The sequence below is a fragment of the Cololabis saira genome, chromosome 10, assembly GCF_033807715.1.
Source record: "Cololabis saira isolate AMF1-May2022 chromosome 10, fColSai1.1, whole genome shotgun sequence".
Classification (NCBI taxonomy): Eukaryota; Metazoa; Chordata; class Actinopteri; order Beloniformes; family Belonidae; genus Cololabis; species Cololabis saira.
In genome coordinates, this window is record NC_084596.1 from 19,640,208 (window position 1) to 19,666,987 (window position 26,780).

General features: G+C 41.6%; 1 protein-coding gene across 8 annotated transcripts in view; it reads right to left on the minus strand.

Annotated features, from left to right (window-relative positions):
• LOC133452556 (nuclear receptor coactivator 2-like) overlaps positions 1-26,780 on the minus strand; it is a 91,980-nt gene that overhangs the window by 5,586 nt on the left and 59,614 nt on the right. For 6 of the 8 annotated variants that reach the window (XM_061731951.1, XM_061731948.1, XM_061731950.1 and 3 more), the window contains 15 exons: positions 25,586-25,687; positions 25,073-25,213; positions 24,707-24,854; positions 19,269-20,493; positions 14,111-14,345; positions 11,850-12,050; positions 11,549-11,692; positions 11,338-11,443; positions 9,703-9,883; positions 9,257-9,577; positions 7,024-7,101; positions 5,321-5,762; positions 2,506-2,761; positions 1,246-1,399; positions 1,071-1,145 (listed from right to left, as the gene is read on the minus strand). In XM_061731951.1, the coding sequence (XP_061587935.1) occupies positions 1,071-1,145; positions 1,246-1,399; positions 2,506-2,761; positions 5,321-5,762; positions 7,024-7,101; positions 9,257-9,577; positions 9,703-9,883; positions 11,338-11,443; positions 11,549-11,692; positions 11,850-12,050; positions 14,111-14,345; positions 19,269-20,493; positions 24,707-24,854; positions 25,073-25,213; positions 25,586-25,687 (3,809 nt within the window). The remainder of the gene's footprint in view (positions 1-1,070; positions 1,146-1,245; positions 1,400-2,505; positions 2,762-5,320; positions 5,763-7,023; positions 7,102-9,256; positions 9,578-9,702; positions 9,884-11,337; positions 11,444-11,548; positions 11,693-11,849; positions 12,051-14,110; positions 14,346-19,268; positions 20,494-24,706; positions 24,855-25,072; positions 25,214-25,585; positions 25,688-26,780) is intronic. The other 2 variants (XM_061731953.1, XM_061731954.1) reach the window with 2 other exon arrangements.

Consider the following 26,780-nt stretch of genomic DNA (forward strand, 5'->3'; position numbering starts at 1 on the left):
GGAGCACTGGCCGGTTTGTCTGAGCACAGAAACATCTCAGACACGCAGGGCAGCTGGTCCCGAGGACTTGAATAACACCGTCTGAGACAGCAGGATGGCTAACGCTGCACGGTGTGGCAGAAACTCCATGTAGGTTAAAGAAAAGTCTTTATTTTCTTTAATCTGGTCATTTTCTCAGGAAGATGCCTGGACCATGACTAAGCTGAAGTAACAGGGATGAAATAGGAAACACAAGACCATCAGTACCATGAAATGTCCAATTTAAGCTGGAAACAAGAACCAGTGGAAAAATACTCTTAGCTCCATCAACTTCTGTTGCTTTAGTTTCATGTATGTATGTATGTATGTATGTATGTATGTATGTATGTATGTATGTATGTATGTATGTATGTATGTATGTATGTATGTATGTATGTATGTATGTATGTATGTATGTATGTATGTATGTATGTATGTATGTATGTATGTATGTATGTATGTATGTATGTATGTATGTATGTATGTATGTAATCAATATATGACACATTCCACATTCAGAAATTCCTTAGGCCTACATCAATAATCTGCAAAAATATTGTGATTAGATATGATCCAATGTCATATATAACACATACTGTACATGAGAACATTTTAAATACATCCTGTATCCTAATACAGTATTTTGTCTTCATGTTGCATACTGGATTAATATTTGACCAGATATGATGCATATCAACAAAACTCAGGATATGCATCAGAGATGTCCGTATTCTAGACAGAATCAACGAATATTTAGGGATTCTGGGTCTTTCCCCCCCCCGAGGACATATATGGAACACATACATGACAAAATCTAAATATTGTTCATATCCTAGTACAATATATTGTCTTCATTATGTATATTGTGTTAATATTTGACCAGATATGGTGAATATCAACAAAACTATTCTAGACAGAATCCAACAACGGATATTTGTAATTCTTGCTCTTTTCGCCTCTCTTCATGTCAAATGCTTGGAAAAGAAATGGTGCTGCACTTTTTTAACATATTCATCACAAGTCTCATATGAAATAAATAGCGTTTTACTCACAGAGTTGACGTCGCTGTCTTGTGCCAACATGTCCATTCCTGCGAGCTGCTCCAGGATCAGGCCGCCGTCGTTCACCTGCAGCAGCAAGGTGCGTCAGAGACACAGTCACGACTTCTCGTTACACAGACAGCAAACTGGGATGATCTGAGCAGAGGTGCAGCAGTGTTTTAACCACCTGTTCGTTCATGGAGTTCATCTGTCCCGACATCAGGTTCATGTTGCCCCCGCCGCCGCTCATGCCGACCCCCAGGTTCACGTGGCTGCTGCTGTTGTACAGTCCTCCGTTGGGCTGCGTGGAGTACTGGGACTGGGACTGCTGGGGGTACACGCTGAGAGGAGATCCGCTCAGTTAGAGAAGGTGCATAAGAAATGTTATGTTAAATCGACTTGTTTTCTTGGTGTGCTAATTGATGAAAACAAAAATTATGGAAACGTCATATTTCACTAATTTCATCTAAAATTGCAAAAAACACTGGGATAATTGGGAAAATCCATTATCTCCTCAACACAAAGGTTTCACTCAACCTTTATTACTCTATGATTTATCCCTCTATTAGTTACTGCAACATTGCTACGGCCTGTACTCACAAATTAAAATTACAATTCTTAGGTTGCAAAAACGAGTGGTGAGAATCATCGCCTCTTCGCCTCTAAGAAGTCACTCGTTATCTCTGTTTCGTAAATTTGGCATCCTAAATAACTATCAGATTAATAACCTCCAAATTGCTCAATTTGTATATGGTTCTTTAAATAAAACTCTTCCTAACTTTAATCACAATTTCTTTTCCTCGAACAATGAATTTCATAATTATTCAACCCGTAAAGCATCCCAGCTTCGGCCCCCACAATCGCAAACTATTTCATCTCAATTTAAGATCTCTTACAGAGGTTCCAAGATATGGAATTCACTTCCTCCCCACCTTGTCAAACTTTCTCATGAATTATTTAAAAAATATATGAAACATATTTTGCTATATCAATAGCTTAATAATATGATGTAAACTTCTACTTACTCACATTTGTGTTTTTTCCTCATTTTTATACAGTATTGTAGTTTTTTCTTTCTTTCCTTTGTCTTTTCTATTTTTTTGGGTATGTACTTTTTCCTTTTCTTTGTGTGTGCGTCCGAGTGTGCAGTTTGTGAGCGTGCTGTGCGCGGGAGTGTATGTGCTTGTGGCGTGTGTGTGTGACATGTGTGTATTGCGTATGATATGCATTTATGTCCATGATAATGTCCATTTTTATGGTCATTTAAGGAAGTCCTCTTGTCAAGCCCCTAGAGGGTTTTTTGGACCTCCTCGCATATATGCTGTCTATTGTTTTTTTTATGGTAACTGTACTACTGACTTTTTAATATGTGCTAAACAAATAACCTAAACTAAACTAAAATGTTACTAAATGGATGTGGCGTCCAGCTCCTGGAGGATGTTGGTACCTGTTGCTGGTGGAGATGTTAGCGGGTTGAGACCATGCGTTGGGGTCAGCGGCGGCCTGGTATCCGGGGGGTCCTCCCTGGCCGGAGGCCTGTGGCTGGGTCGGCGTCTGGACCTGGTTCTGCTGCAGCATGGGGCTCTGACCCTGCCCCATCCTGGGGGACAGCAGGGGACTCTGCGGCGTGGCCGTCCCGCACGGGTAGCAGGACACCTGATCCTGGTGCTGCTGCTGCTGCTGCTGCTGCTGCTGGCTCATCCCTGGGGGGGGGGCGGATTATTATAAAAACAACAATACAGAGATGCTTTCAGATTTGTAGCTGAGCACTTCTACCATCTCTCATTCTCGATAGTATTTACAAATCCTGCCAAAATAAAACGAGTACCCCCACCGGATCTTTAGTATGAAGGGTTAAAAATCACAAAGAGACATTCAAACGTATCATTGTAAAGGTCACACACGAACAACAAAGGTTGCTGGAATAACTTGACTGACAAAACAGACAATAAGTAACAGAAATTAATCATTTACTGCTTTTAAACTGCGGTTCAACAGAAACACTGCTGAGACTGGCCTGGACAGGAATGATGGGACCCCCCCAACTGTAAATGTGACGTCTACACCTGGAGGCAGGTGTTCTGGTCCTCATGAACCAGCGTCCCAGACCACATGTTCACATCTTTCCCAAGGTTTACATCAGGACTCATACAAGGACACTTCTTGGATGTTTTCTAGTTGTGCGTTTTGGGTCATTATCCTGTTGGACGTCCCGTGACCCAGGGCTGGGCGATATATATCGAGATTTTAATATATATCGATATATTTTCAAACGCGATATGGTACGAGACAATATCGTTTATATATCGATTATTAAAAAAAAAAAATACAATTTTTTATTAAATTGTTATGCAGGAAAGGGATATTCGTTTTATTTTATTCTTCATCTTCATTTTTATTCTATATATGCAGGCAGTTTATTTTTATTTCATTTGTTTTATACATATTGATATTGTGCAGACCTCTGTTAACAAAGGTACCTGTGTGACATTTGGCACGAGGCTTTGTATTAAAACTGACTGTTTTTTTAAGGGTTTGCCTCAGAAAAAAATGAAGCTAACAGAGATGCTATGCTATAATGCTTTGGGGGAAACCCCAATTATGTCACAGAAAAAATATCGAGATATATCGAGTATCGCCATTTAGCTAGAAAATATCGAGATATGACTTTTGGTCCATATCGCCCAGCCCTACCGTGACCTGCAACTGAGACCGAGCTTTCTGACACCGGGCGGTACATTTGTCTCCCGAGTGTCTTGATAGTCTTGATAGTACCCTGCACTCTAGGGGAGGTGAGCATTTGGACAAACCTCCGTCTCTCCAGAGTCTCTTCTGATTTACAGTCTTCCATTGAGTCCACTTTGTTTCCAACAGTGACAGATGACACCGTTTTACTCTGACTTTGAATCCCTTTAGAAGTGGTTCTGGGCTCCTTGGTCACCATTCATATGATCCGTCTCTTCAATTCTTCAACTTTGTGATCCATTTTTCCGGGTTCACGTCTCTGGTGATAACACAACTATATCCATCTCAATTTCATTTATTTTTCTTGTTTTATGATTCTGTTGAACCACAATTCAAAAGTAATGTCTGATTTTCATAAGTCAGTTGTTCAATAAATTATTAGACAGTATTATTTTTGTCAGTTTTAAACTATTTTAGTAATCACCCAGATAGCAAAAAATGTTAAATCAATGTCGAATTATAGTCAAAAAGGTTGATTTTTGATTGAGGTCAACGATTGATGGTGGATCAACCATCAATCAATCATCCAATTCCAATGCCAACATGTAATCAATGTTGAATCAATGTATTTTTCCTGTAAGTATACTTCCTGCTTGCGGTACAGGCTTGGTAATGTAGTGAATGGCTTTACATGGGAAATGGTTTGCTATGCTCAATGTTACTGCTTAAAACTACACTCACTGTTTTACATAGGTAATGGTTTGCTATTCTCAGTGTTGACTTGGTTTAACTTATTTGTGGCGATGCAATGTGGCTTTTGTGGAACAGTACAATGTTTAATATATGTTTAGTGTTTGTTGCTTTCAATGTTGCTTGTGAGGGGAATTATTGCATTTCTGCAATTGTTGCATATTCAGTTTAACACTAATTATATTATTCTATACTATATTGTAATTTTATACTATATTATTATAACACTAAATACTGATTATATTACTACTACTAAATTATACTTGTAATTTATATTTGTATAATTTATTTATTTATAAATGTATTTATAGTATATTATGTATCTATTAATATTGCTGTTTACACCATAACCTTTCTATTTTACAGGATTATAACCTGCTATTGTGGACTAAAACAATTTTATATGGAAACTCAAACAAAGTAAATAAAAAACCACAAAGAGTTAAAACAACGTGTCTTCTTCTGGCACCCTGCTCGGTGGGGAGAATCTTAAAGAACCGAACAGTCATGGACCAGACTTCAAGATGGATTCATTGTTTCTGCCTAACCACATCTTAACATTGATTCACTCATATTTTGCTATCAGGGCGTTTTTTCTTTCTTTAATAAAAGGGTACCAAGAAATCCGTCCACATCTGCAGGGGCACCATGTTAGTGTCCAAGCACCAAGTTATCTGCGACATTGCTGATTAGAACAGATACACAAAGCCGTCACAAGACCTCATCAGACCCTTTAACTGAAACCCGCCACCACAACAGAAGAAACGGACAACAACCTCCAAGACGCACACAGACCACTGAGGAGCTGCCGGCCTTCGATCAAATACCTGAGCTGCTGAATCTGAAGGCACTGTGCTGCGCGGGGGGGCTCATTACACCGCTGTACTGCCCGCCTACACTTCCCATCATGCCCTGGCTTGCCAGGAGATGACTCGGGGAGAGAGGGGAGGAGAAGGGGCTGGAGGCGCCGGGATGAGGAGGAGGAGGAGGAGGAGGCGGAGGAGAAGGCAGCGCTGTACCGTAGCTGGACGCCGAGTAGGGGAACTGCTGCAGGTTCCCCTGTGGCAGCCGCGGGTTGGTGCCGCCCATGGGCATGGGCGTGGGCGCGGCGCCCCCGCTGGGCATGTTGGGTGGCAGGTTGATGCCCGTATTCCGCATCATCATGGCCCGCTGCTGATGCACGTGCTGCTGCTGCTGCTGCCGCTGCCGTAGGTGGTTGCTGAGGTACTCGCGCTGGCGCTGAGCTAACATCTGAGCGTTGAGGGTTCCCTGCAGAAACAAACGCACCGGCGGGGGTGTCAGGCACAACCGGCGCTCAGAACGCACAGGCACAATTTTAATATAGCCAGGCACAACCTATCATTTCTAGGCCTGTGTTGAAAAAATCGATTTTCCAATTCTAAATCGATTCTCATATCAATTCCTAAAAATCGATTTGTATGTCTAAAGATCGATTTTTTTATTTTTTATTTTTTTCTCTTCATCATTACATTACAACTTTTGGTATTTTTTTGTTTATGCCCAAAAAAGGAATGTTTCGTTGGACACGAGCATAACTAGTGCCATGTTTTTGCCTTTAAATATGTTTAAAGGTATGAAAACATTAAAGTTTTCAGTTATAATTGCATAAATTGTCTATATTGCTTTGCTTTATATACTGTCTTGGGGTTACATTTGCATAAAATGCTAAAAACCAAATTCTCAAAAATGGGAAAAAAATAAAACCGATTTCATACGTCTCTTTTTGCTGCCCTGGATCTGTTTGATAATTCTGCCCCACAAGATGTTTCTGAAAGCAGTTCTATCAGCATTCTGGGAGGTGATTGGTCCTTACAGCCATCATTAGCTACCAATACTTGCTGTTGAATCTCAATATAATACTAGTATTAATACGTATGTTGCATAACTATAATATAACTATATATAATTCATGCAACAGCTGAAAAAACATTTTTAATAACACTAACCTAAATCGATATCGGATCGAATCAAAGCGTGATAATCGATTCTGAATCTTAAGAATCGGAATCGAATCGATTCTTGACATTTGAACTGATCCCCAGCCCTAATCATTTCTCTGTTACGCGGATGATCTGCAAATCTATCTGCCATTGAAGCCCAGAGACACTGATGCACAAAGTTCCCTGCTTGCATGTATTGCTGACATCAAGCAGTGGTTGGCCCAGAACTTCCTGCACTTAAACCAGGACAAGACAGAGTGCATTGTGTTTGGGGAAACTGTGACGACTAGCTTTGGCGCATTGTCATCTTCTTTCAGTCCTTATGTCAGAAATCTGGGTGTGATTTTTGATAGTTTTTTTCAAATTTGACAGACAAGGTGATAATGTCGTTAGGACAAGTTTTTATCAGTTACGTCTCCTAGCCAAAGTGAAATCTTTTTTAAATCGTCACGACCTGAAGAAAGCTGTTCACACTCTAATCAGCTTGAGATTAAACTATTGTAATGCATTATATGAGAATCAGAATCATGTTTATTAGGCCAGGCAGTGTGTTTGTGAACAGAACTGACCTGGGTTGGTAGATTAGACCGTAGAGGTAGATTCATGTTGGAAACTCCGCCCATCTGGTTCACCATCGGCTGGCGGTTCTGTACAAGAGGCAAAATTAGTCCAAACTTCCTTTTAAGCAAATAATTTCATAGTTTTCTTTCATCTCTTTGTATTTAAAGCAGTGCAAAGGAACTTTTGCCATTTTTTGCTCAGTGGGTCCCCGTTTAAGCATGAAAATCAAGTCAGTTTAAGTTTCGATCAGTCAGACTTGCTGCTTTTGGTTTTACCCAACACCCCAACACACAAGATTTTTGCTACCAAACTGGGCCTTTGACGGAAACAGCTATACAGTTTCTGCTCAAACTACCCCTAAATGCCAGTCTGGGATGAAGGGAGGCTCAAACCTTTACGCTCTGGCCTCAAATCGATGCTGATTAAACCTTCATGGTATTATGAGCCTCACTTCCAGCTCCATTTTAGGAATCATTCAACATTTCCAAATACATTTTCTTTTTTCTTTTTCTTTTCTGGCCTTGAGTTTGCAGTTTTTAACCCAGTGAAACAAAAATCCTAAGACTGAGGTGCGACAGCCATGCCTCAAATGATCATATTGCCAATTGTTGCTGTATTTTGTTTTTTATAATAAAAGAAAGCTGGTGTACCTCAACTCTCCTCCAGGGGGCAGCCTGCACCAACACTCAAACTATGCACTCAAAAAGATGCATTCAGGGGCAGAAATCATGTGATAAAATACAAGGAAATCTGGTCGTGGATCATGCAGAGGCTGTACATGTGCAGTCTGACAAGAATAGGATGGACGCTGCATGAAGAGCCAGTGGCATAATATAAGTCTCTCTGCAGCAGGGAAGTGCTGATTAAGCTGATTAAGCTAGGAAGCTGGTACACATTTATAGTTTTGTGGCTGACCCTGTTAAAGGAGGGTTAATTCTGTCGACCTGCCGGTTGGTTCTGGTGAAATGTTTTTGATGATATACAAAAAAAAAAGATGCATACACTTAAAATCCAGGCTGATGCTCAGCAAAGATCGTTGCACTGCTTTGATGGAAAGGAGGAAACTAAACTGCATTGCCGTTACTTTCTGTATTTGCAGGAAGGAAGAGATAAGAATCACATTTATGGATGGATCAAACATGAAATGGCCTGACCACAAATATCTGTCTCCCTCCGAGCTATTCCAGATCACTTCATCCATCCGTTTTTAATACCCACTTTACTTATCACCTGACATTCAGGTCCAATCTAATCAATCACAAACATCTTCTCCCACTAAACTATGGAATGCTGAAACCCAAAGCTTGAGGTGGGAATCCTCGAGTGAGTTGGGCACGAGAGACGCCGTGTGTGTCTTCTACCCCCGAGACGTCACAGCACCCTAGAAATAATAACGCTTTTGATGCAAAAGAACAAAGATGAGAATTTTCCCTTCTAGGCTGCACCAAGTTTATTTTTGGACCGTCGGTCTTTCATCACAAGGTATTCAACAAAGTGCATTTTGGAAAAATTGTCGCTTTGTCAGTTTGACATCTTATGACAGAGCTGGATAAAAAAAGAAATGTCCTCTTTTCCTTGTCGCTGCTGTTCTGAGGGGACAGCTTTTAGATTTCCTCCCTGATATCGTAGAAATGACTGACGTTTGTCATCGAGTTCAGGCAAAGTTGAATAAATGACACATGCCATCACCAAATACCAAATTCCTCATTTGGTTTTTGGTTTCATAAGTACTGAACAACTAATAATGCATTCACACTTCAAGCTTATATATATATATATATATATATATATATATATATATATATATATATATATATATACATATATATATATATATATATATATATATATATATATATATATATATATACATATATATATATATATATATATATATATATATATAAAAACTTAAACAATGATCAATTAACTGCTCAAGATTGTAATAATTTTACTTACTGAGATGATGTAAATTTGAAATTTCCAAGTTTTGTGCATCATATTGGTTCATACTAGTGATGCTTCCACTTTTACATAACCATCTTTCCATAAAAAAAGTTCTGTCTGTTTCCATTTTTAATATAAATGACACCAGCCACAAGCACCATGACCACTGCGTGACCCACCAGTCGTTTGCCAGCAGCCGCTCAGCACCAGCTGCTATTATGCAACGTTGATGCTGTTTGATGCGACTGTGCACATTTCCAATGACCATGATGTGAAATATTTGCTTTCGCTTACCAGCTGGGCCTGGAGTCGATGCTGCAACTGGAGCCTCAGGTTGTTGGGCTGCGGGTGGACGATGGGGCTGGGCCCCCCTGGTCTCAGGGCGGGAGGCCTGGGCCCGGCACCCCCGGGCATTCTCATCATGGGGTGGTACCCTGAGGGGGCCATCCTTTGAGGCCCCATGTGGCTGCTCATGGACTGGCCGTGGTACACGCCGTCAGGGGGCATGCCGCCGTAACCTGGCTGCCCACCGTAATGTTGGCTGTAGAGAGGAGGCTTCAGGCTCACCGACGGGTCTGTGGAGGCCAGGTACTGGTCCTGTTCTGATAGAGCAGCCTGTAGGAAGAGACAAACATATGGAATAACCACGTTTTTTTCCTAAAGCAACATTTTTTCTACAAAAATATTGGTAAAAATGCTGTGTCACTTAAAGACACCTGGCTGGATGGGAAGGAACTCACCTGTCCTGCCAGTGTGGGGATTCCCAGCATCTTGTCAATTTCCTCCAAACCCTCATAGTCCTTCAGCACTGAACACAGCTGGTTGAGGAGGGTTCCCTCATCTGGCTGGCCCTCATGGCCAACTCCACAGCAACCAATCCCATCTTCCTGGGAGACGCCGTACGGCGGCCTGCAAGACAACCTGATAAGATTCAACCCCACAATCTTTACTCTAGTTCAAGCCAAGTATTGTGATCTTTCTCAGTCATGAAATTTGAATCTTTGATACCTCTAGAGTAGGTTTGCATTTAGCAGAGCTCCAAAAGCCTGAAATTATTTCAGAACACCAAAAAAAGGACAGGCTGTCCCTGAAAATAAGTGAATTTGGCTCTGATTATTTCTGGTCAAATTTCTGGAAGCTTGTAGGCCAGCAGAGCTAATGCTCATGAACACACCTTTTTGTTCTTTTATAAACATTTTGGAAACAAAAGCAAAATGTTTAGTAATAACTACTAGCAGATTCTCTGCTGGAAAACAACAAACGTCTGCTGTACAACCATTAATAACCATTATAGCTCTTGCTCTTGGAGACTTGGACAGTTTCCAGAAAATGACCATATAAGGCAATTCCACCCTCTATGACATCATAGAGAGCCGACATTAGAAAAAACCCTGCAAAACGAAGTGTTCTCAGCACCATGGAAGCCAAGTATTTTGTACATAGGAATACTATAACATAGGTTTTCCTTGTTTTCTGAGCCTCTGGCTACGATATGAGTATTGTGCCTTAATTATGCTGTAGACCAGTGGTTCCCAAACTTTCTGTGCCCAAGGCACACCAAAGGACAAATAAAAATTTCAAGGCACACCTATTGTGCAAAATAGCCTTATAACACGTGTTATCACTAATATCATCTGTTTATCTGTTAAGTTTATTATTTACTAATGCCAAATAAGATATGACAAAGACAACTATTCTACTCATGAAATATTTATTAACAAAATACTTCACAAAAATATTTAAACTTTATCAAATTGGGCTTCATCAAACACACCCATTTCAGGAGGATTTTTTAAAATAGTTTTTAGATAAAGAGTTTGCCTCTGTATTATGGAATGAGTGCATTCAAAGTAGTATATAGTAAATTAAAATAATTATTTTTGTCTAGTTGTATACTATATTGCAGTAGGCTATGGTTATCACAAAATCCCACGGCACACTTGGACTTGCCTCAAGGCACACCAGTGTGCTGCGGCACACAGTTTGGGAACCACTGCTGTAGACAAGCCAGAAAACAAAACAAACAAACAAAAACCACATGCACATACACATAATATTGGCACTTTTGAGGTAATCATTTTTTGAGCTTTGTGAATTTAAAAATCTGAGAGAAGAGTGTGTGGACAAGTCTACCTCGATCTACACAACACAGAAAATGGAAACTGGGCATTTTTGTTTGAATTTGAAGTATCGTACAGCTACTATTAGTAAAAGCTGCGTCAGCAGTGTCGTTTTCTCCAGATCCATCTACTGTTTAGCAAGAAGTCTGCCGTCAAGCGTAGGTATATATGGTTATGTTGCTATTCACAGACATAATTCACACTGATAGACACGTTGAGCATAATCAGCCCCTAAGGGCGGACTGGATGTCACACCTGGTTTGGTTTCCATAATGATCCATCATCATTCGGTCAGGCCATGGAGCAGTCTGATTGGGTGGAACGTGTTGCTGATGGTAGGAAGAGGTTGCCATCTCCATGTCTGAAGGGATATTAATTAAAAAAGGGTTACGTTGGTTTTCGCGGTAGCCAACGTTATTTCATCAGTTCCTGTGTTTCTGCTCTGCCTCTACTTATGTCTGCGCACCGTTAGCCATCATCTGCATGTTGACCATTGCTCTGGATGCAGCTGCGCCGCTGCCTCTTGTGACGGCCGCAGGATTCATGTTGGCGAACATTCGACCACCTCCCTGACCCATCATCCAGCCTTGCTGCATGGGGCCCCGGATGCCTGGTTTGGAAGGAAAGCCATTCATGAGATCCATCTGAGGTTTTTAATGATCTGCAATAAGTAAACTTCTACATTTGATTAAGAAGTGAAAATAGTTTCCCTTTACATTTTTAATGATGACAAGACTGACGTAAAACTAGATTTGGTGCTGCCCCACCTGTGTTGGCCATCACAGCATGGTTGGTCATGACGGCGTGGGTTCCCATCAAGCCTTGCTGCTGCTGTTGCAGTATTGAATATGGGCTGTTGTTTCTGTGCTGGGGAAGCAATGGTCTGGGGCCCATGGTGCCGTCCAGAGACACGCTCCTGAGCGGAGGAGCGCATTGGCTCGACTGGCTCGGCCTGACGCTGCTAAAGCCTGCCGGAGGGAAGTTTTCTCGATTATTCAAGAGGGCATTCACAATATTTTATAGAAATGACTAATATTAAATTCATTCAAGCTATTTTTAGGATTCTCCAAGTTATAAAAGGTAAAGATGGTGTGCTAAAAAGAAAAAAAAACACAGTGATTCTTACATTTACACAGATTAAAATTTTCATTCAACCGTAGGCAACATGAACCCAAGATACTTCACCTTTGGTCTCCCGAACTGCATTTTCATCGGATAAAATACATGCATTTCAGTCATCCAACACGTTTGATAAGGTTTTTTGGGAATCTTTTGCATGTATATGTACAATTTCAATGTGTGAAAAACAAGGGTGAAGGCCATTTCAGGCTCACACCCTTGCAGCACGTGAACTACAGTCCCTCCGATGACAGACATCAAGATCCGCTATCCATCCGTAGCTAGGGGGGGGGGGGCTTTTTGTCAAGCGCTACAGCACGGAAGTGAAGGCCGAATTTTAAAAAACTCACTGGGCTACAAAAGAAAAAAACGCACTCTGGGCCATGAGGACTATTTTTGACATCTCTACCACCAGGTTGATGTCATTTTCTGTGACATGATCATCCACAATGACCCGGCTTCATGGTCACGCTCTCTGATCACATGAGCTATTTGGTTTTCTTTTCGTCAGACCGCAGAACATATTTCCACCGTGTCATGTTGTATTGCAGAGCATGAAACGTGTACTGCAAAATACTATCCAGTCCTGGATAGTATCCTGGACATTTTTAATCCACAAGTCCAAAATCTGGGGTCTGTGATTGTGCCGGGTTGTATCAGTGCCCATGGCCAAGATCCTTTCACACTTCTGATCCTTGTTGAGACAAGTTTGGATGAAGAATGGGACTAAATAACACCTTAAAGTCTTGGTTGCTTGACATTTTTAATGCCTAAAACAGCCCTGCTAGAAAATAAGCCCAATATTCCTAAATCTAGTCAAATTTGTCTTATTATGAGCAAAGATATCTCAGCCAGGGACGGGGCTTCAGGGGGGGCTGGGGGTCAGTACTCCAACGGCCCAGGGCCCAATGGGGCCCCTGAGGCAGCAGGCCCCGCCCGCAAGTTTTTGGGTTTTTTTTTGTGGCACAACTTGGTTCATATTATGTATAAAGCAGTGTATAATATTTTGTGCTGAGATTTTCACACTCACAGTTAACATTAAAACAAAAATTGCAAGTGAATCTCCAAATGTATTTTGGGTAAAATTGTTCATCATCAACAGCCGTCTATCAATGTCATACGTCATCATCGACCACTTGTCAACAGAGCAGTAATCCTACAGCCTAAACATGAGCGGGAGTTAGAAACACAAAAGTGGAGCGATAAAACGCAAAGAAAAAGAAAAAAGGGAGCAAGAAAACACCAAATTGCCCAAGCTATTTTGTTCGTCCTAATCCTCCTCCTGTGGGAGATGAACCTGACGTTGTTAGCAGCGATTCATCCCCGGCCCGGGCCGACAAAAGCTGCATCATTGTCGGGGAGCAGGTTCACAGGTAGCTACAGTTATAACAATCACAAACACACTGTCAGCAACAAAATGTGTTTGTGGTAAATTGTTGATATAGTAACCCGGCCGCCTAGCTTATTTCCTGCCCTGTCTCTCAGCTGTAGCGATGATAATAGGGACTCAGCAGCTGCAAAGGGCCTGGTCATATGCCCAGCCCCCGGCTCTGATATGTTCCTCTACTGGTCTCAGCCAATGGAGTAAGAAAGATTTTCTTGACTAGAACTCTTAAAACGAGCAAAATAGTCTGAAAACAGTCTTCTTTTATCTTGAAACAAGGCTTTTTAGCTTTCTAAGAAATGAGTTTTTGCAGAATGTCTTGAGGGTGAAGGAATGGCAACGTCACAAAGCGGTACCATCCCTATTTGTTCAGACTTGAAATACGTGATGTATTTTAACAAAGCAATGATGTCAGAAAGGTAAGACATTCAATATCTTAGGTTCACGTTGTCCTTTCATTTCCCGTACTATCCCGACGTTTTATCACACGCGATTGTAATTGAAGCAGCTTAGATGCAGACGTACTCGCGGCGCCAGTGGGGGGTAAGGCTCTGTGCTGGCTGGAGGAGCTGCTGTTGCTGCTGTCGCTCATCTGCAGGATGTCACTGATTATGACCTGTTTGTCCACAGAGGAGCCAGGTGGCGCAGAGGAGGAGGAGGATGAAGAGGATGCTGGCTGACTGGGAAACAGCTGCTGCTGCTGCTGCTGCTGCTGGCCACCGCTTTGCAGGTCCTCCAGCAAGTCCTCCAGCTCACTGGTCTGAGATCAGCCACAGGGAAAACAAAAATGGGTTAGAGGGTGGATGCAGGAGATCAGAGGACACTAAAACTCAACTTAACTTAATTTCACTGTGGAACCAACAGAGCTAATAGTGATGAGTGAAATGCTTTCAAGCAGGGCTACATATGACCTGGTTTTCCACAGATATAGAATACCCCCCCACTCCCCACCCACCCTTAAATTTTAATAGCACATGTCTGCTGAAAATTAAAAATGTAACATGACTCTGACCCTACTTTATTGGCCATTTTTTTGTTTCCAAGTTTTCAAAATAACTGAATTTAAACCGCACGAAGCACCACCGTGATCTAAAACACCTTTAGATCTTACTTTAATGGACAATCTTATATGTTTAAATCTTTTTCATGCTTTTGAGAACTTTTGGAAGCAGGAATTGTACTCAAACTAGTTTTGATCAAGAATATTTTTGTTTTTATATTGTTTAGGATATTTACGATACAATACAGTACAATCTGTTTTGTTGTTTAAGAATGGAAACAGGCAACATACGCACAGACACACACACACACACACACACACACAGACACACACACACAGACACACACACACACACACACACACACACACACACACACACACACACACACACACACACACACACACACACACAGCACTGACAGAGATGGTTTCCTGGGGCAATTTGGCTGATGAATAGAGGAGGAGCTAAAAATAAACTGCCAGCACTAATGAGGTCATGTGTGATGTACAGTAGGACTCACAGTCACAGCTCTGTGGCAACGAGCGTACACACACACACACACACACACACACACACACACACACACACACACACACACACACACACACACACACACACACACACACACACACACACACACACACACACACACACACACACACACACACGCGCTACAGATTCAGAAAAAAGGTGAGAGGAGAATGTCCACACATCACCGGCAAAGTTTCAAACTAAAATCTCTTTTTCTTGCCACCGGATTTCGTCCCCACTGCACGTACTGTATCCACATGCAAACGGACCTTTCTGCTTCAAAACGCTAAACCAAAGTTCCCGTGTAAGTCAAGGCAGCACGCCACCATTGAAGCCTTGCAGCAATGCATCAACTGTGACCTGCAGTGAAAACAACCACTCATGTGTCTAGACACAACCTCCTCACAACCAGTCATGCCTGTCGTTTCTGTGCAACAGGTAGCTGAGAGTCACAGTTTAACCAGTGGATATCTCCAACATAATTGAATATAAAAAGCTATTATTTCATCGCCCAGTCTTTCTGAACTTATCTGCAAATATGCAACTGAGGTGCTTTGGTTTTGTGTAATAAACCAAAGATTATTTTGGGCTTTTTTTGCAGAGAATTTGTTTTATTTGCGCAGAGCAGAGACGCACCAGCAGTGTGTGACCTCTCTGATAAATAGTTTGCTTCCTAACTATTTTTATTCTTCATTTAATTTTCTTTTTAGGTGAGATGTGACTACTTGAGACCCAGTTATAAAAAGCATATTATGTTAGGCAGAAATTAAGAGGTTTCAAAGAATTATGTTAATCTCTTAACAGAAAAATAACAATTTACACATCTTCAGCTTTGACATCATTAAAACAGCAGAATCTTTGAATCGTGTCATTGATTTATAACACAGAATTGCAAAAGGGTAAGATTTTTATCAAACCATTGTGCCTTGAGACTGCAAAGATATTTCTATCTATCTATCTATCTATCTATCTATCTATCTATCTATCTATCTATCTATCTATCTATCTATCTATCTATCTATCTATCTATCTATCTATCTATCTATCTATCTATCTATCTATCTATCTATCTATCTATCTATCTATCTATCTATCTATCTATAGTGCTTTACAAATAAAGGTGGGATGGTAAACAATCCTCCATGGCTTTTATATTAACCCAAATATTAATGACTCGTCACATTAAATTAGCTTCAACCGGGGCTAAAATAAAGAAATAAGTCCAATTCTAATGTTTCTTTTCAACATTTCTATTTGTAATTATCCAATTTGGTAAAAAGATGCAACCTGTTCCAAAAAAAGAACTTGTTTTTTCCTCACATTGAGCTTGGTTTGGCCACCGTTCTGGCTCACTGAAACAGGTTGAACATCTATTCAGCCGTCACCTTTTTGGCGTCAGCAGCAGCAGCTAAACAAAGCCTGAATGTAGCACCGACTGCACATAAGGAGCTTTCTGGTTGGCAGCCTGTGGAAAGCTTTATTCCTCTCTGGCTGCAGCCTCCACTTGCCCGGAGGCACAACTGCTGGTGGGAGGAGCTCGTTTGTGTCAGAGAATGAACCTCCGCCATCCTCCTTTGATACCTGGAACCGTCTTTAGCTGTGCCAGGCCACATGCCATGCAAAAAAGCTTGACAACTTCATCAGCTTTGTTGCATGTTAAAACACCAAATCGTCACGGTTAGTTTGTCTGTATTGCTCTGTGATTATACTCTCCATTTCTTTCCTGTCCTCTCTCTCTCTCTCTCTCTCTCTCTCTCTCTCTCTCTCTCTCTCTCTCTCTCTCTCTCTCTCTCTCTCTCTCTCTCTCTCTCTCTCTCTCTCTCTCTCTCTCTCTCTCTCTCTCTCTCTCTCTCTCTCTCTCTCTCTCTCTCTTTCTCTCTCTCTCGTGGCCAAAGTAGCTTAGTCGACAGGCTTGTGAGCAGAAGGTCCATCAACTGTTGTTCAAACCCATTGTATATATAGCGACACACACTGTTGGAGCAACACTTTAAAACACACCTACAGCAGCACAACTCCTCGAGAAGGTCGAGTACAAATATAGTCCGTAGGTTTTTGCAACTCACACATATACGCTTGCAACCTGCACAATGTTTTCTAAAACCAAGCTCTCACACCTGCCTAAACCTTTAAAACACCTGAGAGAGCCACAACACTGATCGTGAGCTACTTTGCTGTTTCAGTGGAAGGCTTTTAAATGCATCCATGTGTCAGGTTGTTAAGTGGACACATCCCTTTGCCGTCTTCAGTCAGTGAAGAGAAACAGTTGTCATCATGTGCTTCTACATCCATCTCCTCATAAAACGTAATACTGGAGTTTTATACAAGTTTCAATATGAAATATAACATATGAAATGCAATCTGCAATCTCTCAATCCTCCAGCAGGGGGCAAGTCTCATAATAAATGTACTCCATGTGAGAACTAAAGTACTTCTCACATGGCTTGTGCCCTCATTAAAGATTTTACTTCATGTTTCGTATCTCAGTCATTTGCTTCAGCATCTTATTTTATAGAACATGATATTTACTTTATGCCATTTAAAAGAAGAAGAAGATGCTACAGTTGGGTATAATAGAGGACAGGGCCACATTGTAACATACTACACTACAGTTCTCAGACAGATCAATGACTCCATAGCAGTTTCACGTTTCAAATGACCAAAACAGCGGCGAGCCCACAAACCAGTCAAGAGTGTTTTACTTCCCCCAACGCCACATGGATTTTCATTTTAAAGTAATACGCTAAGGTAGACTTTGGGCCAGTCCCAATAAACCCCCTAGCCCTACTTTTCAGCCCTACCCCTAAATTTTGCGCATTCCCGTGAGGGTAGTGGTGTCTCAATTCCTCTTTGCATCTAGGGGTAGTGGGCATAACGAGGGGTAGGGTGTATGAATCTAGCCCTTCACAGCTAGGGATTTCAGATGCTGACTTCGCGACCGAGGGCCTGAGAAAATTTCCCAGCATGCTTTACGTCATCATTTAGCAGACTGAATCAAACAAAAAAACATGGCGGACATTCCTTTTTTTTTTAAGTGAATAAAATCAATATTTTGAGTAAGTTTCTGCATAAAAATGCGTTTTGATTACATTTCTAGCGAGAAATATATATTTTACTTTCATAATATTCACTCAGTGAATGTACATAATCACTCGCTTGCCCGTTGTTGTAAAGTCTTTTCAGATCTTGCCAGAATAAAGGCTGATTTATGGTTCCGCGTTACACCAACGTGTAACCTACGCTGTAGGCTCTGCGTCGATTTAACGCGGAACCAAAAATCAGCTCCCGAGCCGGCGGCTATTCTCATCCCCCGAAAACATCAGAGCAAATTTCTTAACAGGCGTTATTTGGATAAACTGAGCCCAGGTTGTGGATCTTAACGTTTAATTTTACGCCTGAAAAAATATTAAAACTTAATAAAGTGGCATATTAACAGCGCTACAGCTGAAATTAAAACAGCTTTTAGCTCTCGGCTTCCTGATATGGTGTGACGTATGTTCAAACGTAAATACGCATTCGCTTACGTACCCGAACATAAACCACGCAGTGACGTAGCAAGTGGTGTCCCAATCCCTAGGGAAGATTACAAAGCCCTACCCCTTGTGGCTTCATTTTTAGGGCTAGTGGTAGTGGGTGAGGGCTAGTGGTAGAAAGTAGGGTGAACATTGGGATTGGCCCTTAGAGACTTATGTAAGAGTACTTGCATAAGACAAATATAGGCTAGAGTGCCAATTTGCTGGTGTTATTTAGCTAAATTTAAGGATAGTAAACATTAGTAGTTATTATGTTAGAGCTAATACATCTTAAACTATCAGAGAATGCAATAATGTCTTATTTTGTTGTGGTAAATTCTGGAAGTAAATTACTCTGTTTCTTCCTGTTTTACTATGCTTTTTTAATTTATTTTTATTTTATTTTTTATTTTTTACTATGCTTATATCAGTACCCGGGCAATGTCTTCAAGATTTGATAAGGTTCCATGTGTAAATTGTTTATAAATCAGTGAACTGAGATATTGAGCACAGTCGTGAATTGTCAATAACGTCATCAGAATGAAAGTAATCTTTACAACTGCAAATTGAATGATGTAAAATAGAGAACCATCCCATTTAAGAAGAAAAGATCTTTCTTGATAGAAATGTTTGAACACTGACCTCGGCCAAACTGAAGCCAGGGTCTTGCTTCTCGGTCTTGATGTTGTTCAGCTTCAGTCCATCAGAGGGCTCTATCTTGATGGCTTTATCCAGAATGCCGTTATCGTCCCGGTCCAGAAGATAGCGAAGCAAAGCATTGTCCTTCTTTTTGGGGCTCCCTGGCTCCTGTTTAGTGCAGAGCTCACCCAGAGCAGCGATGCTGTCCCCGGAGGCGGACTCGGGGCCGATGGGGTCTTTTCCAGTAGCCTCGGCCGTTAGCTTAGCCAGCTCAACGGGCGAGGTGCTGTTCTGCAGCAGCCTGTGGAGAATCTTGTGTTTCTCCTTTAATGAGGTGGACTGGTTAGCGTGTCCCAAGCCCCCGACCCCTTCCAGCTGGTCCTTACCGTTCTGGTCGTCCCCCAGGGATCCCAGGGGTGAACACGGATCTGAAGGTTCTGACTTAGTGGTGAGCAGCTGGAGCAGCTTGGTGTGGCCTTTTGTGTTGAGATGGTGGTTTGGGGTGTCACCAAGGTGCCTCAGGCTTCCACCATCTCCCAAGGTGTCAGAGTCGCCATCTTTCCCTTCACCCTCGAGGCTCCGGGACGACAATAATTCTTCCTGCTCTTCAAAAGTACCAAACAGATCGGCCTCTAAGCCGGGACTGCTCTTGGCTGGTTGGTCACCGGTGGTGGTGCTGTGAAGGGGGTTCTGGAGATCCGTTGGTTTTCGCTCCGGTGATTCTGGATGTTCCTCTTCAGTAAGTCCCTGGGAAACCCTGTGGCTCTGGCTGAGAGCTTGCATTGCACTTAGGGAGTTAAAACCCTGACCGTTTCCCGTGCTGCTGCACAACGATGGTGACAAGTGGAGGCCGGCGGCGGGAGAAAACGAGGCGGGGGGCTGCTGGGGGAGGTGAGGACTACTGCAGTTGCTGCTGCTGGCCGCCGTGTTGGGACTTTGGCGATGACATGGGGACAACATGGCACTCTGGGCCCCCGAGGTGACGCTGGGGCTTCCCTGGGCTGAAGGACTGCCCAGCTTGAGCGCGTGGCAGTTTCCCTGAGGCGTGGCGGCGCGTCCCGGTTCCCCCCCAAACCCACGCCCAGCGGTGCTGGAGGCTGATGTGGAGTGGAGGGTGTTGCTGGTGACGCTGGCATCGGGGGAAGGGGAGGGCCAGTTCACACCAGTTGAGCTCACTGGCTTGCCAATGGCCTGGCTACCGGGCATCTCTGCAGTCCCAACGTTTTCCCTGGAAGGAGAAGAAAGGAAAGGAAAAATCAGACCATTTTCAGCGGACTGCTGTTTATTAACAGTTTAGGTCAGGGGTCGGCAACCCAAAATGTTGAAAGAGCCATATTGGACCAAAAACACAAAAAACGAATATGTCTGGAGCCGCAAAAAATGAAAGGTCTTGTATAAGCCTTAGAATGAAGACAAATGGTGAAAGGAGAAATGTCGAAATAAAAGTCAAAATGTGGAGAAAAAAGTCAATATTTAGAGAAAAAAGTCAAAATGTTGAGATTAATGTTGAAGTACAATCTCGAGAAAAAAGTTCAAATGTTGAGAAAAAAGTCGAAATGTTGAGAAAAAAGTCGAAATGTTGAGAAAAAAGTCGAAATGTCGAGAAAAAAGCCGAAATGTCGAGATTAAAAAGGAAAGGAAAAAGGAAAAAAAAAAAGAGGAAAAAATCAAAGAAAGAAGAAAAAAGAAAGAAAACAAGAAAAGAAAGAAAAAAAGGAAAAAAGAGAAAAAGGAGAAAAAAGAGAAAATAAAGACAAAGAAAGAGAAAAAAAGGAAGAAAAAATAAGAAAAAAGGGAAAAAAAGAAGAAAAAAGAAAAAAAAACAAGAAAAGAAAGAAAAAAAGGAAAAAAAAGAGAAGAAAAAGGGGAAAAAAAGGTGAAACATTTTTGAAAAAGCTCCAGGAGCCACTAGGGTGGCGCTAAAGAGCCGCATGCGGCTCTAGAGCCGCGGGTTGCCGACCCCTGGTTTAGGTGATTGTAAATGTGTTCCTTGTCACAACTTTGGTCTTTCTCTCTATGTACACGTTATATATGGTATTTATGTCTGAATTCCACCCTGACAACTCCAGGATATTGGTGTTATTTACTCTAATTTATCGCTTTAACGAGATGTTTACGACAGTTGTCTGATTGATGGTTCCTCACTGTCCTTTGATTTAGTCCTCATTTCAATAAATCATCCAAGGACCACAGATCACCACCAAAACTCATAAATCAGAGAACTTGTGGTGCTTATATCCCCAATGCCTACTCTCTGGTAGACATGACTTCATGCCCACCAAGAACTACTCACTGCCACTAGGGCAAACAGCAGCTTGTTTACGCTTTGAAAAGGTTATGGGGCCAAATGGGGGTAGTGAACTGGTTCAAAATCCCTGGAAAAAACTAAAGAAATTAAAAACCCCAGAGATGGAAGCATTCTAACTTCAAAGGTGTGAAAGTCATAGGAAAACAGGAGTGATCCATAACTCCCACAGGGACGGCAAAACGCCCGTAAGAAATCGTTATAATTGCTTTATTAAAGTGATGGTTAAAAATGGCTGCGCTGGTAATTAGTGAAGAGTTATATGAATTATTTTAAACATTTATAGCACACTTTTAATAAATATATAAACTTTTTTCTCAATATTATCGTCAAAATGAATTTTTCTTAAAACAAAAGATTGTGTGACTTTTTCAAGCCAAAGAAACAAATGCAAATTAGAGTAAAGAAAATGGTATATATATATATATATATATCATAATAAATCAACAGTTTGGCATCGGTATGAATAATTTGAACATCAATATTCCCTTTTTTTCGCTAATTTGTAACTGTAGCACGTATTGTTTTTCCTGACAATTTATTCAGATTTTCACATTGATATCTGGGAGATTCTGGCTTTGGGATTGTTTTCCTGCCTTTAAGTCACCATGTGCTGCCAATGTAAAACATAGCAGGGTCTTTATTTATGTCTATGTTTCCTGAAACTCTGACGATAATCTGGCTTCAAAGTTTGACTAAACTCAACCCTGAACGAAGTTCAGAGACAGGCAGATATGTGAATTAAAACTGTAAAACAGAATCGAGTTAAAATGATGTTTCCGAGGCTACTTGGTGATAACTTCTGAAAAAGGGCCTGGTTGTTTAAAATATTGAACGGTCAGGAAACTGTTATCAGTGACTATTAAATTTATGTGAATATGTTGTGAATTTGAATAGTACAAGAAAAAAAAGCAAGCAAACAGTGTAACAGTTTACAGAAGTGTGAAAACAAAGTTGTACTGAAATCCTTTAACAAGCAGAGAGACTTAATCTTGATTTGGCTGCAGCCCCAAATCAAACACACAAAGCTCTCTTTGTGCTAAAAACTGGATTGATCATTTGAATGTAAAACTCTTGGAAATAAAAAAAAGGAAAAAATAAATAAAAATAAAAAGTCCAAGTTCTGTGGCTTGAACAGTAATTTTTATTTATTTATTTATTTTTTTTATATGACCACTTTCCCAATAGGGCCTCTAAATGGTCAAACCAGCAGTTGGATGCTGACCAAGTCCTCCTCCTGAACGGAGGGAGGGACAGGGACACTGCAAACCGGACAGGCTGGTTTTGCTTGTGTACATTTTGTCTGCACATACAGTTGTGTGAAAGGAAAGCTCACGCTTTTCCAGCTCCAGCTTTCCGGTTTTCAGAATGCAACAAAAAGATACGTTTTTCTAATCGCTTCTTCATTTAGGCTGAAAAAAGCCTCCAGAAATCTCAGGTGAAACCATGTAATTATTTTTTGAATAATAACTTTGTAAGTATCAGTCAGGCATTGCTACCGTAATAGAAAAAAACAACACTTTATTACAAGCATAGCAACCTCTACGTTTGTCAGGTTGCTGGTCTGAAGAATTCAAAGTTAACACAATGCCAAGAAGAAAAGTCATCAGTACTGATCCTAAGAAGTAGTTCCTGCTCTCCGTCCACCTAAGAAGGGTCATAATCGTTCAAACGAGTTGGACTCCGTAAATTTGAAATGAGAAAAAAAAAAGAAAAAGGAAATGATTTGAGACAAGTTCCATTCTTCCCAGGAATGGATATCCCAGCAAGTTCACTAGTGTTGTTTTTGGTGGCCTGTTTCAATTTTAGTTTCAGTCTAGTCTTTGGGTGAAGCTATCATTTTAGTTTTTATAGTTTTAGTCACGTTCATTCTCCTTTTAGTCGTGTCAAGTTTGAGTCGACTAAAAGTCTGAGCATTTTAGTCTTATTTTAGTCAAAGATTGTATTTAGCCAAATCCATTTTACAATTCAAACAAGGTTATCTTATTATTATATTATTGTTACCTTGTAGCCTCAAGAATACATTCATTCCAGATACAGAAGACTCTAATTTATATATATTTGTTTTTCTGCGTTTCTCCACATCTTTTTTCCTTCCTTTTTTTTTTACCTTGTCTGCACACATATTAATGGTTGATACCATGCCGGTAAAATGGGGGGGAGGGGGGGGCGGGTGACATCCACTGCTAACCCAGGAAGAAAGAGCACACGGAGGCACACATCGAGCACTGGGAATCTGCAACAAAAACCACAAGCGAGACACGAAACCGACACGGAGCCGACCAAAACACGAGCAGCAATCGACCCAAATGTCAAGATCTGATCACAGTCTAAGCTAAGCTACCGCGACTAACTAATCCCAAAAACTACAGAGCAAGCATGCAGGTGAACAAGCCAGTGTGTATGTCTATGTGTGTGTGTGTGTGTGTGTGTGTATGTATATGTCTGTGTGGCTGTGTGTGTGTGTGTGTGTGTGTGTGTGTGTGTGTAATAAGCCTCTTCCCACGACACGGGAAGAGGCAGCCAGGGATCCCGCGGTGGCGGACCGCTACCCAGGCGAACCCCGGCCACCCGGTCTTTTTCTTTTTCAACGACACATTCGGTTTTCTTTTCCACGTTTATGTAGTGAAAAGATGTAGTGAAAGTGTATCCAAAGATGGTCTCTTCTTCTTCACATGACCAGCATTTTCGTTGCGTCTTGTCTCTTTTTCCTCAGGTGATAAAGGTTCATTGACGATGATATTTAGTCGTAATTTTCGGTGACGTAAGGAACTTTAAAGTTCACTACAAGTTCAAACCATACAACGCTCAGAAACATTCCTGTTTGTGACCAATGTCAGCATGAAGACAATGTAATACTATACAAAAGAATTGGCATGTACATAGCTTATCTTCTCTAATAAGAACATAGCAACCACATGTCAAGGTCGTTTGAGGTTGCACTTATCTTACTTCAGGACCAAGTGAATGGTATTTTATTTATATATGAATTACCTCCAGAAATGTAAACCTGAGAATGAACCACTACTTTTCAAGCGCCAGTCCTGTGACAGACATGAGTCGCGTTTCAGAACCAGCTCTTTAAGCTGCATCAGGGATTGTGTGCAGTAGAGATGGGAGTTAGAAAGAGTGGTACCTCTGCAGGATGTGCAGCGACATGTAGAGCTGTGGTTCGTTCGTGGTAGGAGCTCGGACAAGTTTGCTCTTCGTGTGAGCTGAGACGATGGTGCCGTCTGCCAGGGAAAATCGGTAAAGAGGGCTGAGGGCATGGCCATTCCTTAGCACTGGAAGGACACCGAGACAGAGGATAAATGTCATTTCACTGAAAAAACTCCCACAAGCATCATCATAGTATACGATCATGAAAACAGCTTGTTCTTAATAGAATAAAATAGAAAAAAAAAACTTTCCAGAGGATTTAAAAGCTGTGGTTAATGAAGTGATGCAACAAAACCACTGACAGATTTGCAGTTCAAGTTTATTACTTGAGAGTCAGACTCACCTTCCTGCTGGTGTTTCTTGGCAAATGACACTTCGCCATCGTTCTGCAGGTGAAACCTCTGGATGCAGCGTCGAACCAGGTCCTCCCAGCCAGGCTTCATAGAGGCCCGCAGCAAACTGGTGTCCAGCGATGTGATCTTACCTGGGCACAGAGGACATAGGGTTGATGCTTACAGTCTTCCAACCCTTAGAATGGCAAACAACCATTCTCAAAATGTCTTTAAAACAAGACATTTTAAGGCAAACTTGTTTAACATAAGCAACCTAAAACAATCTTTAAGCAAACCAGACATTTTGTTTGTAACTTTTGATGCCATTTCAATACATAGACAAAATCTTTTTTTATATATAAATCAGAAGAGCTATGTCATGATGTTAATATTTGGACAGAGTTTTGACTAAAAGGCTAAGTTGCTTGAGGTCACTGTAAAGGTTTGGAGATCTGAGTAGTGGTTGCCATAACACAAACATTATTAGCACATGTACAACAATGAGTCTGTCACTGTGGACCCACCTTGAAGGTCCTGGCGCGTGGTAAAGCTTTCGTACACTGGCATCGCAGGCCTTTCTTTGACTGGAACTCTTCTGGCCACACAAATAAGACAGGACTGGAAATCTGCATGTTTCAGAGAAATACAAGGTACAGAAAACTTTCGTGATTGTGTCCAAGATCTGCAAGGAGACATAATATCTATCAAACAATAGGGATTAAAGGGTGTAACTGGTCTCAACAGTGCCTTCCCTGTGTACTTTGGCAGGTATCTATCACCCACTCCTTGTCTTGGGTGGTCTTGTTTTGGATTTTAACCTGTTAAAATCTTAATTATTTTCAACATTACAAGCAGCCTGTTTTATTTAACTTACTGTTTGTACATTAACCAATCTTCTGAATGTACTCCTTGAATTGCCACCTTATTTCTGTGGAGGGGGCCTGCCTAAGTGAGAAGCACTGTTGTCGGGGGCAACTATCCCCAGCCAGGTCTAGGGTTGGGGCTCGATAGCATGCGCCGGCTGGCTGGGCGCTCACCCATGGGACCCTAAATGTGGGCTCACCACCTGCATCAATGACTGTGTGGCTCTGCTGCTGGGTAACACAGGTAGCAACTGAAGGTGTGGGCTTTAGTGGGCTTTAGTGGGCTTAGTTTCCGGGGACATGGACCGTCTCCTGCCTGGTAGAGACCAAACCTGAGCTTGTGTGTGAGGTTGAGCGGTAGCCACTACATATGGTCAGGTTCATATCAAGATGCGGTAAGGGTTCTGGAAATAATCTCCTCCAGAGTGGACCTTATTCCACAAAGGAGTTGTCATGAGTGGAAGGCGTTGGACTGGAACTCATTGGACCATCTATTGGGACTTCAATGGGCCAGGTTTTGTGCCTCCATTGCTGAGATGGCAAACTGGAGCTGTGGCCACAAGGTGATTGTGGCTTAAACCATTGAACCCAATGATTGACACCAAAAATGACCTCTAATCATCTCCCAGAGCATTCTGGCAAACCTCAGCTGGCGGTGTCGTCAGGCAGTGAAAACGTCTCTACTGAGCAGGATCTTCTTACTACTACCGAGTTAGAAGATCCACAGTCAGATAGATGCAGCATCTGCAGTAATGCAGACTCCGTACTGGTTTGCTGAGGAAGACGCTCAAGATAACCAGTCGATCTATGTTCCTACTCTCATGTATGATCACAAACTCTGGAAAGTCACTTTAAA